General features: G+C 34.8%; 2 protein-coding genes across 3 annotated transcripts in view; one reads left to right on the plus strand and one right to left on the minus strand.

The window, feature by feature from the left end:
• The window catches only part of LOC134845231 (solute carrier family 12 member 4-like), a 191,250-nt gene that overhangs the window by 47,573 nt on the left and 123,374 nt on the right, over positions 1-20,303 (plus strand). The window lies entirely within an intron of this gene.
• Positions 10,799-19,369, minus strand: LOC134844365 (uncharacterized). Its single transcript, XM_063861017.1, has 4 exons — positions 19,182-19,369; positions 18,563-18,681; positions 12,113-12,523; positions 10,799-11,452 (listed from the first exon to the last, which is right to left on the minus strand). Exons 1-4 carry the CDS (start codon positions 19,289-19,291, stop codon positions 11,265-11,267), a joined length of 828 nt encoding a protein of 275 aa, XP_063717087.1. The 5' UTR covers positions 19,292-19,369; the 3' UTR covers positions 10,799-11,264.

Consider the following 20,303-nt stretch of genomic DNA (forward strand, 5'->3'; position numbering starts at 1 on the left):
AATTCCGTGCGTTTCCTTCAGGATTATATTAAGTTGTGTGAGTTCCAACAATACGCAACTCGGAACACCAATCAATGAATATGAAATTCCATGCCATACCGCTGTGTAGCTTTGCAAGGTAGCGGAAACGCAAAATCTAACTGTGCGCTGAGGCTTTTGCTACTACCTTTGCATATTGATTGGGTATAACGGTACAACCTTTGGCCGTTTTAAGAAATAAGCTTCAACCAGATGAGTTACTAGAACTCTTCGGATGCCGTTTAATTTCCCTTGATATCCAACGCTACTTGCCAAAAACAATTGCTCAAAATTTGAGTATGAGCTTGTAGATGCATCTGCAGAGCTTGTATACGCCTTCTCTTTAGTGCTACATTATTCACAGCTGCTAAATCAGTTTCTTATTTCCTTGGTTGTTCCATGCTAGTAAAATTGTTCTCTTGTTCGTTCACATTTTTTTTTAAATCCGAAAAGTCAGCAAGATTTACAGCGAAAAGAGCTTTTCCTCCATAAAAGCCGGGTGTCATTACTATTTGAATTACCAGTAACTGTTCCGTTTGTTTTTATTTCTTCATTGCACTATTTCGCTTTCGTTAACCAGTTTTTAGGTCGACCAAAAGTTTGCAGAGCGTTTTTCACGCTTTAGTTTTTGGTGGATGCTTTCGGTTGGGTACCCAGATTCTACCTATATTATGTCTTTCAAGTTCAATTTACTCTGTTTATCTAAATTTGGTGTTTTCAGCGCCTGTTCCCGTAGCTTAGTTGTTATATCGTTTCTTATCTCTGCATTTCTCGCTTCATCTAAATTTCGAGTTGGAACTGAATGGTTTTTTCAGCTACCTAGCAATTATTGAATCGTTCCGAAAATACTGCCTCAATTAAAAGATTGTGAAAATTTTTCTTCTTGCTGGCTGAAAAACCTGCTGTTCTTCAGATAGACTCTTATTGCTTTTTCATCAACATGGACGTAGCGCAGATATTGAAACAATCGTTTTTAGGGTGTAGATATCTTCAAGGTTTTGGTATCTTAGTTTTGATGTTTTTTGGAGTTTTTCTCTAAACACCTTCAATGGTGCAATAAGAATGAGTTTTTCTGTCCCCTTGTTTTGTACAATGGTTCAAATTTTTTTCCAAACTTTTCGAAAATTTTTTGGGATGTTTTTGTTAATCCCATTACAGCCCACAAAATTTTTCTTAATTTTCTTAATTTTGTCAGAAGGAATGAATTTTTCACTCTAAATGAGATTTTTCTACAATGGTCCCCTTGTTTTTCAAGCCTTCCGAAGCATTTTAGGTATTTTTTGTCAGTCCCAATACAACCCAAAATATTTTGTTAATGTGAAGATCTTTCATGTGTTTTACTGCGTTTTTTTCGGGATTAACATCGAATTCATTGTTAGTCACAATAGGACCAAGAAAAACTTTTTTCTGAGTAGACTTTTGACTCTTTTAATTTTCAGTTAGCTTCTGTCAAACTGCGCAAATTATATTCCACTAGTTTCAAGTGTTCCGCAATGTTTCTCTCAAAAATTATGTCAAATATGTAGACCAAAAAAAAGTCAATTAATTCCAATGAATTTTTAAAAGTTCCGGGCTAAGACGAGAGTCTTTTTGGAAGTCGTTTCCACCTGTATAGACGCTAAATATTTATATTTCTAATAGAGTGAAGTCGATGTCTGGAAAAAACATGTTTCCATCTAGATAGTTGACAACGTCTCCAATTCTTCAAAGGAGTCAGCTTGTTTCCTCGATTCGATTGTTCAGATTTTATAGGTTTTTTGCTAGTATGAATGGAACTGTCCAATTTCAGTGATGTGGTTCATTTGAGCTGAACTTTCCCAAAATTTCTTGTACCTTCTTCGTCCGCTTAAACTTCTCAGTTTTCATGCTTCCGCAAGCCTGCCAAAAGTGTTTGTATCAGTATCTACTTTGATTTTAGGTATTTTTCATAGCAAAATCCAAGGTCGGTTGAACTTCGAAACAAGACTTTATATTTTTCAAACCTGATCTGTACTTGCATCTTTTCTTTCGAGATCAAATTACCACCGTCCAACATTGCGTGTTGACCTAGCTGGACAGGTTTCTGATGTTAAGATCGGTGAAGAGACCCATCACCTGAGTTTGTTGCTTGAGAATGTTTTATGAGCACTTTTAGAGGCAAACGTTAATTGCTTCATCTCTGATGTTGAGAACCTCCAGAAAAATTTTATCCTTTGTTACGCTTATTTTTAAATCAATAATTTATGGACCTGTTTTGTCTTTGGATACTCCTATCCGTTCAATGAGACCTTCTTTTCACTTAAGGATTACTCGTTTTCCGTCCTTGAGGACAATTTTGACGACTTTTTTGGATCTGCCTGGAACTCTAGGTTTTTGTTCTATAATTGCGGAGCTCTGCAACCCGGTTGTTATCGTGCGCATATAGGTAGTAAAAATTGGTGCTCAGTTCTGTACAGCAATTGGTTGCCAATGCTAAGAATTATTGCTTGGCTTATCATGAAAAGCGAACCAGAAAGGCATGATAAGAAGTTGTCTGTTGTCATCATAAAATCCTGAGCTAATTTGAATCTATCAGGATTTTGATGACAACAGTTCTATGAGGTTTAAAGCTGAAATGTTAGTTGCTAGACCTTTGTTGTTAATTGTTTTTTTTCTGCGTCCCAACTTTTCAAGCCGACTTTTGTTCCAACGTTTGTTAAAAACTTTTTCCGCCCTCTGAAACTATTGTAACTATTTATTCTTTTCACTTTTAACTCTACAATGGAACTGTTTTTTTTTTTCAGTTGAGCGCAATCTTGTTTTCTGAGACCATTTATCAACATCATTTGCTTTTACGATATGTTTCCAGTTTTGTAGTTGGGCTAATTGCTAAAAAAGTTTCAAATAGCTCTCTAAGTTTTCACAACGGGTAAATGCCTCAAGTAACATACTGTTAGAGACCCAGTTTGACCCTGAACCGGAAGCCATACTTAACTCCCACCCGATTTATTAAATTTTCAAATATTTCTGAAGTACGAGATTTTTTCCTATCTTTTACAAGCTGGATTGAACTCAGATTACGTTTTAACACTCCCACAAACTGCATTTGATTCGTTGTTTATTCAGAAAAACAAATAATACAATTAATTTTTTGAGCGTTAATTCCGGTTTTTCAACCCAAACTACGCCACCTTTCAGTTGAAACTGCTCCAACATAATTTAAAGTTAAATTCGCTTCTTCTTCCTGCTTTTCTTTTCTGTCACCTTTGTAGGACAAGTGAACAATACAATCGGGTTTCTGTGCTCACCGTTTTATCGGAATTGAGAAACTTTTTTTAAAATATGAAATTCAGATAACTTTGAGATGCTGCACAAAATCTAACCAGAACTTCTTGATATTAATTGATTAGCAACTAGCTTTAAATTAAATGTTGCTTTGTCGTGATCAGTTCAAATCTGGTTTTTCACGTCCCGTTTGTCTTAATTATCAAAACGGCTTGGTAATCGAGAGCACCGTCTTTCTTAGCTCTGTTTTTATACTCTTGAATTTTAATCTTGACAGAAAAATCAAGAATAAAATATTACATTTAGTTTTCTCAATAGCATGTTTTTTTGCCTTGTTAGCAGAAAAATCGATTTTAGTGTGCCGGAAAATCTATCGAAATCAATTTAAATAGATTTTTTAGACACTTCAATCGATTTAAAATTTCAAAAAGATCAATTCAAATCGATTTGAAATGGATTTAAGGGAGATTCTGATGGATTTAAGTGAGATTCGGATGGGATTTAGTGAGTCGGAAAATCATCGAAATCGATTTAATTCGATTTTTTAGACACAAATTTAGTGTTCCGCAATTGTCTCACAGGTCTTCGAATAGAGAATTCGATTGTTTATATTCCTGTAATAGTGGGACCAAAGATAGGTTGTAAGTTGTGTTCTACAAATTCCCTTGATGTTTGTCTATAAAGATATTTGTGGAAAACTGGGATTCCTCGAAGTTGCTCAGCCAGGTAGGCGCCACAATGCTTTTAACACTGTTTATCCTGCTATATAATAGGATGGGTCGATCCGGAGACTTGGAAAACCTGATACTCCCCAGTTGAGTAGATTGACTCATTGCTAACCTTAAACAGTCTTGCCTCATGCCTACAAGCCTATGGAGGCATGTCTGAAAATCCATGCCTAACTAAAATGAAGTATTAAGTTTTGATCTTATCTTCGTTAAACTAACCACTCCCAATTACGTTTGCAAAGCTTTCAGAGTTCCTGCGGATTATTTAACTTGTATCATTGTATTACTACTCTTTGGACATGTATCCAATTCATTCAATTTAAATTTGAATTTGGACTCAGTCAACTAACTAGTATCGATTTGGTTAAGCATTGCCTAAGGACTCTTCGGAGATAATTCAATTTAATTTTCCGATCCCAAGCTAAAAAGCCAAACACCACCCTCATGTCAGAGTTTGTTAACAGTTTCCTAATAAGAAGGTAAAACAGCTAAACATATTGAAAAGTTGTCTCACAATTTTCCAGAACAAATTCATGTCTCCTTATCATTTTTTATCTTTTTTGGGTCACACGTGCATCCTAAGAATCTAAATTAACTCCATCAACAAAAAGAACATACAGTTTAAGAATATCTAAATCACAACATCTATAATTACCTCCCAACAATCCAACCAACCTTATGTCAGAATTAAACTTAGGAGAAAAACGAGGACATTTGTTTTCTTTACAGCTGCAAAATTATTAATGTTATTAAAGTTTTTCATTACATCACAAAAAGGGCTCTTTTCCAGTTCCCCCTTTCAAATTCAATTCTTCAAGGCTTATTTAACGTTGTCATAATGGGCTCTTTTCCACTTCCCCCCCCCCCCACCTTTCAAAATATCGATTTTTATGTTTGTTTTACGTGTTATTACGACTAAATGCATGTCGTTACGCTGTAAAGTATGAAGAACAAATCTGTTCATAATTGTCAATTTGTTCATCATGCCAATTTTCATTGCATTATGACAACGTTAAATAAGGTTTTCGAAAATGAATTTGAAGGGGGGGACTGGAAAAGAGCCTCATAATGCAATGATATTTGGCGTGGTGAACAAATCGACAACTGTAAACAGATTTCTTCTTCATACTTTACAGCGCAACATCACGCATTTAGCCGTAATAACACGTAAAACAAACGTAGAACTCGGTATTTTGAAAAGGGGACTGGAAGAAGAGCCCAAAAAGGATATTACACTGCAATTCAGACAAAAATGAACAAAAAACGCGTCTACTAAAAACTAAACGATCGACGAACAACAAAGAGTTGATTTAAAGAAAACAGCCTAAGCCCTTTTTCAACTTATGCCCACGAAATTTTATCTGAACCTAATTACAAACAAGAAATGGGAGGATATGAACTTGAAGAAAACCTATCCTGTTTCAGTGAATTGTGTCATTCAATCAAAATAAACCCTCGCGGAATTGGTTTTTTGAAGAATATTCTCAGAGCTGGTGCCTCTTAGGGTGAAAGAAATCCGATGGCGAGCAATGCGACATTTTTAAGACAAGATGACAGCATCCAGAATTTGGGATAGCTAGATGAAAACTTTTCTCGCAACACTTGCTGGGCAAACTCCACTGGTCCACGACAAGCACTTGTAATCATCGGAAAGCTCTGAAGATTTCGTGAATGTCCAAACCAGGGTCAAATTTAGTTAAGGCGGATGCCACTCACTCCGACACCCACCCACACCTCCCTCAGGGACTCGACCCCATCGCCATCCAGGGACCTTTTTGTATTAATTTATGATATACATTTTTGGCAAACACACCCTCACGGTTTTCTCGCCTTTGGCGCCATTTATATAACCTTGAAGGGAAGTGGGCGCCGAAAAACGCAATTTTTATCAAAATTTTCCTTAAGGTGCCCAAAGACTGTTTTTCTACCTGTTTTTTTTTCAAAATTTTGCGTTTCGCAGAAATTTTTGTCACAATAGGTTCTCTATAGTGTTAATGGAGTGCTAGGAAAATCAATTTGGTCGACGTAAAACAAAAAAAAGTCGATAAAAGTTTCCAAAAGCTTTTGAAAATCCGCCCAACCCCCCCTCGACAAAATCTTTACCGCCCCTGGTCCAAACTTTCAAAAGGTAGAAAAGAGCTCAAATTAAATCTAAGTTTCCATAGAATGACGATTAAGGCGCAATGACTTGTTTATACTGAATTAGAAAGTTTTCTTTTTGTTTCGACTTTTCTTTTTTTAAGACAAGATGACAGCATCCAGAATTTGGGATAGCTAGATGAAAACTTTTCTCGCAACACTTGCTGGGCAAACTCCACTGGTCCACGACAAGCACTTGTAATCATCGGAAAGCTCTGAAGATTTCGTGAATGTCCAAACCAGGGTCAAATTTAGTTAAGGCAGATGCCACTCACTCCGACACCCACCCACACCTCCCTCAGGGACTCGACCCCATCGCCATCCAGGGACCTTTTTGTATTAATTTATGATCTACATTTTTGGCAAACACACCCTCACGGTTTTCTCGCCTTTGGCGCCATTTATATAACCTTGAAGGGAAGTGGGCGCCGAAAAACGCAATTTTTATCAAAATTTTTCTTAAGGTGCCCAAAGACTGTTTTTCTACCTGTTTTTTTTTTTCAAAATTTTGCGTGTCGCAGAAATTTTTGTCAAAATAGGTTCTCTATAGTGTTAATGGAGTGCTAGGAAAATCAATTTGGTCGACGTAAAACAAAAAAAAGTCGACAAAAGTTTCCAAAAGCTTTTGAAAATCCGCCCAACCCCCCCCCCCCTCGACAAAATCTTTACCGCCCCTGGTCCAAACTTTCAAAAGGTAGAAAAGAGGTCAAATTAAATCTAAGTTTCCATAGAATGACGATTAAGGCGCAATGACTTGTTTATACTGAATTAGAAAGTTTTCTTTTTGTTTCGACTTTCGATACGAAAGTAACGGAATATTTGTGCTCGCGGTGGGTTTTTTTTTCTTCAGACAAATTTCGACTTTTCACCTAGAATTTTTTTTTATTATATCATTCAGAGGGCATTGTTACTTTGAGCTTAAAATTGAAAAGATATTTCACCTGTGATAATTTTTCGTAGAGTTATGGGGGTTTAAAGATTGCCATTTTGGCCAATTTGGGACAATTAACGCGCGATATATTTCGCGCGATTAACGCGTAAGCCGAGATTTAATCCGTCTTAGAAATTGGAAGAACTGGAAGAAGCTTATTTGCCATTATTGATTTGTTACAAGGAGCGAAATCTATTCTTTTGTAGTTTATATGGCGTGTGGGGGGATGATATTCACAGAAAAAATTTCGAATTTTAGAGAAAAAAGTTTTAATTTTTTTATTACATTTAATTTGTGAATGATATTTATGTTATTACTGCTCCATAGACTTTGAAATGCAGTCAGAACAGTCAGGGTTTTGCCCTGATATGAGCAGTCTTGTTATTACTTGCTCAAGTACAGCTGATTTTTAATTGTCATATGTTTCCAACTCAAATCGATCACAATGTCTATTTTTGTCAATCCTGTGTAATCTTTTTTTTATGTTTGTGACATGATTTGCCAATTACCCAAGTGATATATGTTTGGCGCAATATATTATATATTTAGTCAATCTAACGTAAAATTTTATCAATCTCGCTTATCATTTCATAGTTTTTTCAAGATCGTTGAAGCTATACGTTGTTTGGGCTTTTTTCGAGTTTCGCACCCCCCTCGTAAAGTTATGAAACGAAACTGCTCAAAAATGTTCACCTTGTAAAAATTTGTTCACCTGATCACGCTGACATGTTTTGTTGCAGTTTCTAATGTGGAAAGTCATTTTAAATAGATTCTAATCGAATTAGTTTCAGAAAAAATTTTGTCTAAATTTTTATAATTGGGTAATTTGATTGACATTGATTACTTTTGAATTTTCACCCGTGTTGAAGTCACCGAGCAATTAGGTTTTTTGCCAGAAAAATAACGAAAAATGTTCCAAATTGTAGATCTTGTAATATAGATCAATTACAAGACTGTATCAGGTCAAAGCCTTGAATATCCATCTGTCTCTCAAGATCTATGAAGTAAAGTTTGCCTAATTAAAGTGCAAATATTTTATGATAGCAAATTATCAAAAGAACCAAACAATTAGCATGTTTCAATTTAACTCGGAGCGATTTCTAAGACGGGTTAAGTCTTCGCTTAAGCGTCAATACCTCGAAATATGTAGCGCATTACTTATCCCAAATTGACAAAATTGACAAAATGTAACCACCCATAACTTTTAGAAAAAGGTTATAAGTAAGATATCTGTTTAAAGTTCAGCTCAAGGCAACAATACTTTACGGCTGATGTTAAAAAAATGCAACAAAAACGACTAACCGAAAAATCGAACTTTGTCCAAAAAAAAACACCCCGAGCACAAATAATCCGTGATTTTCTTCTAAAGTCAGAACCAATTAAATTTTCTTATCGTACTGGGATGCTGATCATCAGGGTTGACAAGAAAAGTAATCATACAATTCTCGTTGGTTTTACAATACTCTTCATTCATTAAAGAAGGTAAGAAAACTTTATGAACATCTTTTTTTTTCGATATATGAAAAATGTATGACTTTTTGAATGGAATTTTGTGACTAGCATTCTTCCACAAACGACAACACTGCACAATTTTTTCCCGATTTGTAACTTTTAAAAACCTTGGGTTTGTTTGAAAACAAGGTAAACCTAATTAATGTATTGAATACCCATGGGTAAAACGACCTCTAAACTTTCATGAAAGAATTGCATTAGTTGATTATGTCTTGAAATAAAAACCAATTCAGAAGAACAATTTTAACGCTCATTTTCTTGAAATTGGCTCTGAAATTTTTTATGGCATATTTTTTCGCTGAAGATAAATTATGTAGTAGATAAATAACTGCTACATATTGCATCTAGATTATTTGTGAACAAATTGAAACAAGCAGTGTCGAGATGTGAACAAAACTCTTAATGCAATATAAGCTGTTGCTTATTTGGTATTTTCAAAATTTTCAATCCCACACGTGATGCTAATTCTCTATCATTTTCAAAATGGACCAATTTCCTGCTCAAAATTTGATGATTATTCCCTTGAAGCTCCAACAGGTCGCTGGCAAATTCGATGGCTGAAAAACACTTGGAAACCATGGATATAACTCGTATTATGCCACCACAAACTAAAAATTAGGCTAAACAGTTCGCCGAAAAACTTCCACTCCTTTAATTGCGCTAAGGCGGCGGTTAAATTACTCACCTTTTTAAATCACCCCAAAATATGTGATTGCATAAGTTCCAAAAACCTGATAACGAGTTTCTTGGATGCACAATTGACAATCTCTTGAAGTCTTTTTACCAGTGGCAAAGGAGTACTGCACTCGTTTTTTTTCGAAGAAGTAAGCACAGAACATAGAGTCAACTAGCATCCAAAAGTTATTCATCAGATGTTTGTTAGCTTTCGATGACATACAATGAACAGCTACCGACTGAAAAAGTTGAAGCGTGCTAGGGCCCTTTGTCCAAAATACCAAAAAGCGGAAGAAAAAAAGAAAAACGAAATGAGCGAAGTGTTGACTAGACCTGCCGCAGCAACTACAAAGCATTTCGCACTTGACGAAGATTTCAATTGGTCAGCAGACTTGAGTACTAATTGTTTGAATTTGTGTTGTTTCATCGATACTGGGTAACAATGTATTCAATTGGAATGTTGTGATGAACAAACAAATAAATCAAAACGAGACTAAGATTTTGAAAACTATTTATCAAAGCTTTATATAAATAATGTTCCGTGTAAAATGCAGAATGGTTCGTATAAAGCTCATAAAGCTATTTCAAGCGTGTATATTATGCGTAACTTTTTAACAAAAAGTGTCTGGTACTGACCAAAACTTTTAAAAAATTGTGTTTCCACTGAACATTAGGACACCAAACTGTGTAATATAAATGTAGATTTGGCAAAATTAGTTGCTCAAAAAATGGGCATTAATAGAACTAAGCTATCCGAGAATCCGCTACTGTAAGCGGAATCCGCAAAAGGTCAGCACAATCCGCAAATCATAAACGCAATCCGCAAAACGTAAGCAGAACTGGCAAGTTATGATTGGAATGCGCTTATTTTTGAGGAATTGCGGAATCTGCGGCAAACCTCTTGTTTCCACAAAACTTACGTTCACGTATTTGTGCGCAGAATTTGTGATTTTTTTCCTTGGAATCCCTTTACATTTTTGAACAAGTTTAAATATTTGTCTTTGCTTCCAGTGACCTACAGACACCCAATGTTACGCTTATCTAGAGTAGCTTTGCAATGAATGCAGGAAATCAGGTTTACATTTAAATTTAAATTCTCTCATTAAAGCTGTATAAATATTTAAAAAATTTCAAAGTTTTTCAGATTTTTCGAATTTTTAGCTTTAATCATACAGGCTGACCCTGGTTAGAATGATAGGGAAGGCTTTTCAGTTATTTTCTTTATTCTGGATTAATTGATGAGCTTACGAATTCAAATTTTGTGTGTTTTAATTCTTTTTCTTCTCTATGTATGTTTCGAAAAATCTAAGGTCCAACTGATATTTACAATTTGATCAACAATCAGTAAGGACCCAAATTAGTTTCCTTTCGTTTTCTCGGTAAAATTTTGCCTGCTCTTGAGCAAGCTGAAGTAGGTATTACTGCCCGATATAAAAGTTCCAAAACGAGCAATATACTACATTGATGCCGTTTTATTGTAACTTTGTTTTAAAAAATATCTGGGAAATCTTTACATGACAACGGAATTTATAAGAGAGCAGCTTTGAAACTTCATGTTGAAAACCTTAGCGAGGCCATATCAAAAACGTTAGCCCTACAATTCTCACTAACAAAAATATAAAAAGTACATTTTTTTTTCAAAATTGTAACATCATTTATGATGAGACCATTTGATTTTGTCATCTCCCTCGTTTGTTTTTCAACCTAGGTCTTCAGAGTGTCAAGAAGAGACATTGTTTGCGTTGGGAATAATTTTAGCGCGAAAATATCTTAACCTTGTGTAGTGACCTGGCCACTGCGAACCAGCAATAACTGGAAACAAGTAATAACTGGACGAGCATTGAGTTAACTGATAGTGGAATCAGACTGACACGTGTTGTCGGCTTGAAAGCCCATGGGAAAAGATTTCAATCAGGGGAGTAGGTGGAACTTCACGCACACAATTTAGCTATCTGCAGTTTATCATAGTTAAAGCTATTAGTTCAAGCATGTTTAGTTTAGTTCAATTAAGTTCAAAATCATAGGCTCTCAGTCATGACTTCGTCAACTATTCGCAACATGGTCTTCACTCGTGCCACTTGCTGGATGATTTCCCTGTCGTGTCGGTTTCTCAACGAGCCAATCAGAATGTCGTGTTCTCCTGAAGTCACCTTCAACTTCGTGCTCTGAGTAATCATTACGTTATGCAGTGCTTCTTCGTCTAGATCTGCAAATAAAAACAGAAATATGGCCGATCAACCCCAAAAGAAAAAGGTCAGATGTTCGAAAGGTCGGATGTTCGAGGCCCACCATGATCCATGCTTGTTGCTTGAGGGTGAGGCAACATTACCAGCCCAGAAAATTACCAAAAAAATACATGTAGTTCTTAAGCAGGGGCACAACAACGGTTCGCCGTAATGAGCTGTACAGCTCGTATATTGGTCCTTTCCCCTGTGGAGATGATTGGTCTAAAAAGAAATTGCTTTAGTGTCAGTATGCACTTATCAATTTCAGGGGGTGCGCGAAAAAAATGTGTTAGCAACATGAAATTTTTAACAGTTTTTTAGTAAAAATTTCTTTGCGACGCAGCGTTAAGATATCAGAAGAGCTCGAAAAACGGATCGGCCTAAAAAAAATTGACAAAACTTGCTAAAATGCAACCTGACGAAGTCTTGGATCCTAACCTTTACGCGAGTTCGGTAACAGTTTGTTAATACCATTTGGAGTATGTTTTTGCAATCAACTTTACTAGAATTAAAACGAGCCGAGTTTTTTCAGGAACAAAATGTGTTCATATCAGAACTCCGTCCACATCAAGTTAATTTTCCATATTGAGGTCTTATTTCCACAGCAACTTTTCTGAGTGAGAAAACAATCAGTGACTAACCATCTGATGCTTTAGCCTTGGCATGCAGCCTCTGCACTTGATTTGGAGTCTCGACTTCATTGAACAACTTCCCCGTGGACCCCAAAAACTCATTAAAATGAGGCTTGAAACCCAGCGATTTTCGAAGCCTACTGTGTTCCACGTTCTGTTCGTGCTTACAAATACCCGACTTTGAAAGCCTTTGTAGTGTCATGTGATAGTTCACGTGTCGCTCCAATGGGTCAATTCGTTTTTCACATTTTTCTGGCACTTTTAATGTCACTGGTTGGGGGGGACTTGGGACAGGAGTTTTGTCAGCGTTCCCTTCTTTTTCATCATTGTGTTTTTCATTCTCATCTGTGTCTTTATCGTCTCTGCCTGCGTCTGTTTCCTTCTCTTTCTGTTTGAACTGATCCGCTATTTCTTTTTTAACTGAAAGTGAGAGTTGTTATTTTGATTTGATCAAGGAGCATCAAAGTAAGGAGAAGGTTTTCGGTGGGGCGGGAAGTCTTGACCAATCTAACGGTCTCGACTCCTTCGTAAGGTTGGGGGTTGTATCTTCGTAATGTGGAAACTTAGCTCCAAAAAAACTTAATAGTTTCAATTATTTACAATACTCGCTGGTCTCGAAAAACAACTGATTTAATATTTGACAAAGCTTTTCCTACCAAAAATTCAAATTTACAATGATGCTAATTTTCTGTTTTTGTATAGTCGGGTGCAAAAAATGGTAGAGAAAAATTCATTTAAACACGCAAATGACCCCTAGAAAATTGCAAAAAGTTCGGACAGGCAGAATTAATTAACAAGAGCAGTCATTTTTATTTTGACAAACTTTTGCTAACTAGTTCGTTTTTTGTTGAGAGACTCAAGCTCGGTATGATATATAAGGTTTTGCGTGCAAAACATTTCCAAAAACAAATCAGATGCTCTGCTTAATTAATTTTGTCTGTCCGAATTTTTAGTTACTTATTAAATTCAGAAAATTTTTGCATAAAACCTTGTTTTCCAGATCAAAAATTATGTCCGAAGATTGCCTAAAAACTTCAGATTATTTTCAACTTTTACTACACTGGCAGATATTTGATTGTAACATGCCGATTTGAACATGTATTATTATGATTACTAATAGCAGGGACAGATCTAGGGTTTTCTCGAGGGGGAAGCGGATTTTCAAAAAAAGAGAGAATTGCAAAATTGGGAACAAACACTTAAATAAATTAGGCAATCTAATTTTTTATTAGATAGCTCTTTTTTTTCTTGCAATTCTCTATGAGAGTTTATAGTTTTTAACAATTATATTAGATAAAGTCCTTAGTTTTTGATTTTTGAAATTTTAAGGACCTTCAAGCAGAAAATTAAGTCTTACTTATTCTTTGAAGTTCCGCGTTTGCTTTTTTGTCGGTGTTGGCTGTTGTTTATCAGAAAAATTGCAGTTAATTAAAAAATTAAATTTTTTGCAAGACTCGTTTTGAACAACTATATCGAAACAGGTCCTAAATTTTTGAAATCTTTTGGACGATCAGGTTAGAAAATAAGTCTTACTTATTCTTTGAAGTTCTGCGTTCGCTTTTTCTCGGTGTTTACTGTTTTTTGATCTAAAAAATTGCAACTCTCTGTCTCAAGGTTAGAATTTCATCTTAAGATTGCATAAAAATTTCAGATTGCTTGCAGAGGTTGCTCTACACTTGCAGATTTTTGTTTGTATCATACCGATTGGAAAACATTTTAAAACAATAGAGGGTTGTTATTATTAGCAGTAGCAATTCTAGAATTTTCTCAAGAGAGGGGACGGATTTTCAAAAAAAAGATAACAGCAAAAAGTTGAAACAAATGCCGTTGAATAATTAAAGCACCCTATTAATTTTTTAGATTGCTCTATTTGAATTATTTTGGGTGGTTTTTTCAAAAAGTAATAGAGCATAAGAAATTTTTGCATTTTTGTATAAGGTATTAGTTTTTAACAATTAGTCGGATAAGATCTTATTTTTTGAGACCAAGCTACAAACTAAGTCTCAAATATTCTTTGAAGTTCCGCGTTTGTTTTTTCTCGGTGGTCAGAAAAATTGCATTGAGTGCTGAATTTTTTTTGAAGAAGTTACCTTGAAATTGCTCACAATAGATGCCACTGCAAAATAGATCCCTCTCAAAAATAGATACCCAGGACAGAGGTCGGACATAGATAGAAATCAAGGGGGCATTTCAACAAAAGTAGAGAAATGCAAAAAGTTGGAACAAACACTTTTGAATGAATAGAGCAACCTAATAACTTACTGATTTGTTCTATTCATTCGGACAAGGTCGAACATGGTCGAAAAAGGTCGGTCAAGATCAAACAAATAGAGAAATCGAGCGGGTGGATTTTCAAAAAAAATAGAGAAATGCAAAACGTTGGAACTAACAATTTCGAATAAATTGAGCAATCTAATAATTCATTAGATTGCCCTTGCTATTTATTCGGACCAGGTCGGACAAGGTCTTAAATTTTGGAAATATTTTTGACCTTTAAGCTAAAAATTGAGTTTTACTTATTTTTTGAAGGTGCGCGTTTGCTTTTGTCGGTGCTTTCTGTTGAGAAATCACCTTGAAATTGCTCAAAAGTAGATGCCTCTGAAAAAGCGCAATCAATTGTTGTTCTGACAGTTCTTATACACTTTGAAAAATTGCATAAGAATGGTCTGACAGTTCTTATGACAGTTCTTATGCATAATTTTCACGCCATTTTACTGCCTGAAGGTCAGAACTATTTCGAAATTTTCAGACGCTGTCGAAAACAATATGATAAAAACTACATTGATATTTTAAATTTACCGGACACAAGAAACAAAATTTGAAAATTCAAAGGCTGTTCTCAAACTAATTCCAGATAAGACAAGAAAAAAAGAGAACGAAATTGCTTAGAGTTTTACCAGAATTATTATAATTAAATTTTTTTGAAATGAAAGTATAGTGCAAAATTCGAAAAACAAATTGCACCTTGAAAATTCTGGTGAAAATTTAAGCAACTTATGTTTTCTTCAATTTTTGTCCAATCATGACCCAATTTGAGAAAACCTTTGACGTTTCAAGTTTTTGTTCGTTTTGTCCAGATAATTTAAATTAGAACTATATATTGCGAAGCAGTTGGCAACCAAATTTCATATAAGCAGAGAGTTGCACCGAGTTTGGACAAAAAATTTTAATGAAAAAAATTTTAATGAAAAGTTTTTTATTTTGAACTTGTTTGTGATGCTAGATGTTAGAGTTCTATAAAACTGGATAATTGAAGCGTTAAAAACTACAAGTTTTGTGTTTCTGAAGCGTTTTCTTCAGTCTAAAGTAACAGAATTTTTCTCTTTAGACTTCAATTTTCTGAATAGACATCCCTTCAATCCTAAGATAAGAAAGAAAACAGTGAAATCAAAATAATTTTTTCTATTTTCATGACTTGTTTGGGTCGTTTCACTTTTGACCAAAAGTTAACGTTTGTCATTCTCAAAAAAGAAAAAGCTATCGATCACGCTTTTTCGGAATTGAGCTTATTTATCTGCAAGTGTAGCCCAATAAACTTCTTAAAAACACAAATTTTATCACAGATGCAAGGCAAAATGATTGCCCTAATTCAGAAAAATAATTAATCCGGCAACTTGTTATCAGACAATTTTGCCCAAAAAATCGAGTTTGCAGAGTCTTTGCGGATGTAGTAATAATCAGTAGCGGATATAGGGGATGGGGGGCGAACGCCTCCTCCCTTACAAGAATTTGACTCCCTACCGACGCGAAGGGTCTCTTCTTTGAAGTTCTGCGTTCGCTTTTTCTCGGTGTTTACTGTTTTTTGATCTAAAAAATTGCAACTCTCTGTCTCAAGGTTAGAATTTCATCTTAAGATTGCATAAAAATTTCAGATTGCTTGCAGAGTTTGCTCTACACTGGCAGATTTTTGTTTGTATCATACCGATTGGAAAACATTTTAAAACAATAGAGGGTTGTTATTATTAGCAGTAGCAATTCTAGAATTTTCTCAAGAGAGGGGACGGATTTTCAAAAAAAAGATAACAGCAAAAAGTTGAAACAAATGCCGTTGAATAATTAAAGCACCCTATTAATTTTTTAGATTGCTCTATTTGAATTATTTTGGGTGGTTTTTTCAAAAAGTAATAGAGCATAAGAAATTTTTGCATTTTTGTATAAGGTATTAGTTTTTAACAATTAGTCGGATAAGATCTTATTTTTTGAGACCAAGCTACAAACTAAGTCTCACATATTCTTTGAAGTTCCGCGTTTGTTTTTTCTCGGTGGTCAGAAAAATTGCATTGAGTGCTGAATTTTTTTTGAAGAAGTTACCTTGAAATTGCTCACAATAGATGCCACTGCAAAATAGATCCCTCTCAAAAATAGATACCCAGGACAGAGGTCGGACATAGATAGAAATCAAGGGGGCATTTCAACAAAAGTAGAGAAATGCAAAAAGTTGGAACAAACACTTTTGAATGAATAGAGCAACCTAATAACTTACTGATTTGTTCTATTCATTCGGACAAGGTCGAACATGGTCGAAAAAGGTCGGTCAAGATCAAACAAATAGAGAAATCGAGCGGGTGGATTTTCAAAAAAAATAGAGAAATGCAAAACGTTGGAACTAACAATTTCGAATAAATTGAGCAATCTAATAATTCATTAGATTGCCCTTGCTATTTATTCGGACCAGGTCGGACAAGGTCTTAAATTTTGGAAATATTTCTGACCTTTAAGCTAAAAATTGAGTTTTACTTATTTTTTGAAGGTGCGCGTTTGCTTTTGTCGGTGCTTTCTGTTGAGAAATCACCTTGAAATTGCTCAAAAGTAGATGCCTCTGAAAAAGCGCAATCAATTGTTGTTCTGACAGTTCTTATACACTTTGAAAAATTGCATAAGAATGGTCTGACAGTTCTTATGACAGTTCTTATGCATAATTTTCACGCCATTTCACTGCCTGAAGGTCAGAACTATATCGAAATTTTCAGACGCTGTCGAAAACAATATGATAAAAACTACATTGATATTTTAAATTTACCGGACACAAGAAACAAAATTTGAAAATTCAAAGGCTGTTCTCAAACTAATTCCAGATAAGACAAGAAAAAAAGAGAACGAAATTGCTTAGAGTTTTACCAGAATTATTATAATTAAATTTTTTTGAAATGAAAGTATAGTGCAAAATTCGAAAAACAAATTGCACCTTGAAAATTCTGGTGAAAATTTAAGCAACTTATGTTTTCTTCAATTTTTGTCCAATCATGACCCAATTTGAGAAAACCTTTGACGTTTCAAGTTTTTGTTCGTTTTGTCCAGATAATTTAAATTAGAACTATATATTGCGAAGCAGTTGGCAACCAAATTTCATATAAGCAGAGAGTTGCACCGAGTTTGGACAAAAAATTTTAATGAAAAAAATTTTAATGAAAAGTTTTTTATTTTGAACTTGTTTGTGATGCTAGATGTTAGAGTTCTATAAAACTGGATAATTGAAGCGTTAAAAACTACAAGTTTTGTGTTTCTGAAGCGTTTTCTTCAGTCTAAGCTAACAGAATTTTTCTCTTTAGACTTCAATTTTCTGAATAGACATCCCTTCAATCCTAAGATAAGAAAGAAAACAGTGAAATCAAAATAATTTTTTCTATTTTCATGACTTGTTTGGGTCGTTTCACTTTTGACCAAAAGTTAACGTTTGTCATTCTCAAAAAAGAAAAAGCTATCGATCACGCTTTTTCGGAATTGAGCTTATTTATCTGCAAGTGTAGCCCAATAAACTTCTTAAAAACACAAATTTTATCACAGATGCAAGGCAAAATGATTGCCCTAATTCAGAAAAATAATTAATCCGGCAACTTGTTATCAGACAATTTTGCCCAAAAAATCGAGTTTGCAGAGTCTTTGCGGATGTAGTAATAATCAGTAGCGGATATAGGGGATGGGGGGCGAACGCCTCCTCCCTTACAAGAATTTGACTCCCTACCGACGCGAAGGGTCTCTTCTTTGAACTATTTTGAGGTATCCATTTTGGCTGATCTAAAATTTTTCTAAGGGTGTCTGTGGTGCCAAAGTTTACTATTTTTGAGGGGAAATTGCGCACCGAGCAAACTCGATGTTTTGATCAACATTTCCCAAAACTTCCTAAAAAGGCGTTTTTGTTCTGTTTTTCAAATATTTGCCTGCGGTGCCTGTTTACTTTTCTCTCTTTTTATTTAACACCAAACGTCCCAAAATGTCGGTATAATATATGTTATTATAATTATTATGATTTATATCATGATTATAATTTCTTATTGTTTCAGGAAAGGGAGGGTTGGTTGTTTCACTTTTGAAGGCCTTAAAAACAATGGTTTTTATTTATATTTAAGAAAAAAAACAATTCAAAATCATGCACTGGGACCAAAAAACATAGGTTGAAAATTAGGAAATAAAAACTGAAATTTGATAACTGATGTGCAATTAGAATTGAAAATAACTCACTTTTCAAATGCTTCCCGGCAACTTTGAGGTGATCGCCTTGTTCGGCAGATAAACCGTCTTCGATTATTCGTTCAAACTGAAAGTTCATCAAGTCTGACTTTTTCGGTTTTCGCTCAGTTCTAAACAATGTTTTAATAATGAAAAATGAACGCTTTGAAGTCCCTAAAACTTTTAGAATTGGCAACCGATTTAATATTAAAATTTTCAAACTAAGGTTTTCTTTCAGTTAAAATTGACCAAATTAAAACTTATTTAAACCCCGCCCACTGCGACCAAAGATTTGCTTTTACTATTTATGATCCAGCCGTAATCGTATTTTTTCTCAAACTCCAATCAGGCTTTGGCTCTTTTTCCATTCGCCCCAAATGAATTCAACTATCTAACACTCATAGTAATAACACTACCAATAACCTATAGTTCAATTGAAGCACCAAATTCTAAATTTTAAAATGTTGCACAGAAATAACAAATTAAATAAGATGAGGAAAAATTGCAAAACCGAGGTAGAAGCAAAATTTTATAATGTCAGTAAAAATGCAAAGTATCTTGTAAAAATTTGGAAAAAAATGCATTTTCAGGGCGGGTAATCACTGAGGTATCAAATATTGCTTTTTCACACTTCTTTGGTCGTGGCAGAAACAGTTCGAAGTCGTTTCTTCGGGCCTCGTCTCCATACTTGCTAAAAGTTAATTTTGGCTTTTCTTCCGATTCAGTTGTATCTTCTGCCATCAATTTGAAGATTTTTTTAAAATAAGAAAAGGATGATTTTCTTAAATTTAGTTTAGCTTGAATTGAATAATGTTGAGATTAACTCCAACGTTCAAACGCTTTGATTAATTGTTTTCAATAATGTTTGCAATAACAAGTTTTTAATTGTTTTCAATACTGTAGAATTGAAACCGAATTCGTATTTTTCTTCTAATTGGTTTTGATGATGTAGAATTCAAAACCACCAGGCATTGAAAAAGAAGCAAACGAAAGCACAATCTTTACAGTTTTTCAGCCTCTTACACCGATAATCTCTCTGTGTTTTTGTGTGACTAAGCCAGTGCCACACACAAATGCTGCATTCATACTTGTTGTCGTCATAAAAACTAAGCTTCTTTTTGTATGTTCAATCGACTTTTGTTTTCATCACAGTTTGATAAAAGGTATAATACGACCAATAACTGGAATTTCCAGTTCCAGCGACATCTGGAGTTAAATCGCAAAATTCTAGAGTTTAGATACAAAAAAAGGTAGAAACTTGCACATGGTTTCAAACAAAAGTGTGAGAAGCCGAGCTACTCAGACTTTTTTTGTCATTTAGAAGCTGATCAATCATATCTTTGATCAGGGGGGGGGGATCTAGGATTTTCTCGAAGGGGGGGGGGGATTTTCAAAAAATTTTCATAATTTTGTTGAATTTTTTCAGGTCGACCAAATTGATTTTCCGAGTTTTCCCAAATCACTAAAAGGATCATGTTTTGGCCAATTTTTTTTGTGCATCGATGACAAAACAATTGGCAAAAAAAGGCGTTTTTAGGCACTTTTTGGACAATTTTGACCAAAAAAATTGGTTTTTTTTCAACACCCCCCCCCTTTCAAATTAGTATAGATTTGCGCCTTAAAAAATTTTAAGGTCAGCTAGCCAACAATGAAGGTCTTAAAATAGTAAAGTAGTACCAATATAGGTACTCTTTGAGTAGTCAGGGGGTGGAATCTTTGAGGGGGGGGGGGGGGGCAAGATAAAAACCGAGCA

The sequence above is a fragment of the Symsagittifera roscoffensis genome, chromosome 4 (assembly GCF_963678635.1).
Source record: "Symsagittifera roscoffensis chromosome 4, txSymRosc1.1, whole genome shotgun sequence".
NCBI lineage: Eukaryota > Metazoa > Xenacoelomorpha > Acoela > Convolutidae > Symsagittifera > Symsagittifera roscoffensis.

Bases quoted from the DNA above. Each gene is read 5' to 3' on its own strand.
- LOC134844365 (XM_063861017.1), bottom strand. From the start codon at position 19,291: ATGGCAGAAGATACAACTGAATCGGAAGAAAAGCCAAAATTAACTTTT. The intron at 18,682-19,181 runs GTGTGAAAAAGC...AACATTGTTTAG, and splicing joins TTTCTGCCACGACCAAAGAA to AACTGAGCGAAAACCGAAAA. The intron at 11,453-12,112 runs GTTAGTCACTGA...TTTTATTTGCAG, and splicing joins CAAGGCTAAAGCATCAGATG to ATCTAGACGAAGAAGCACTG.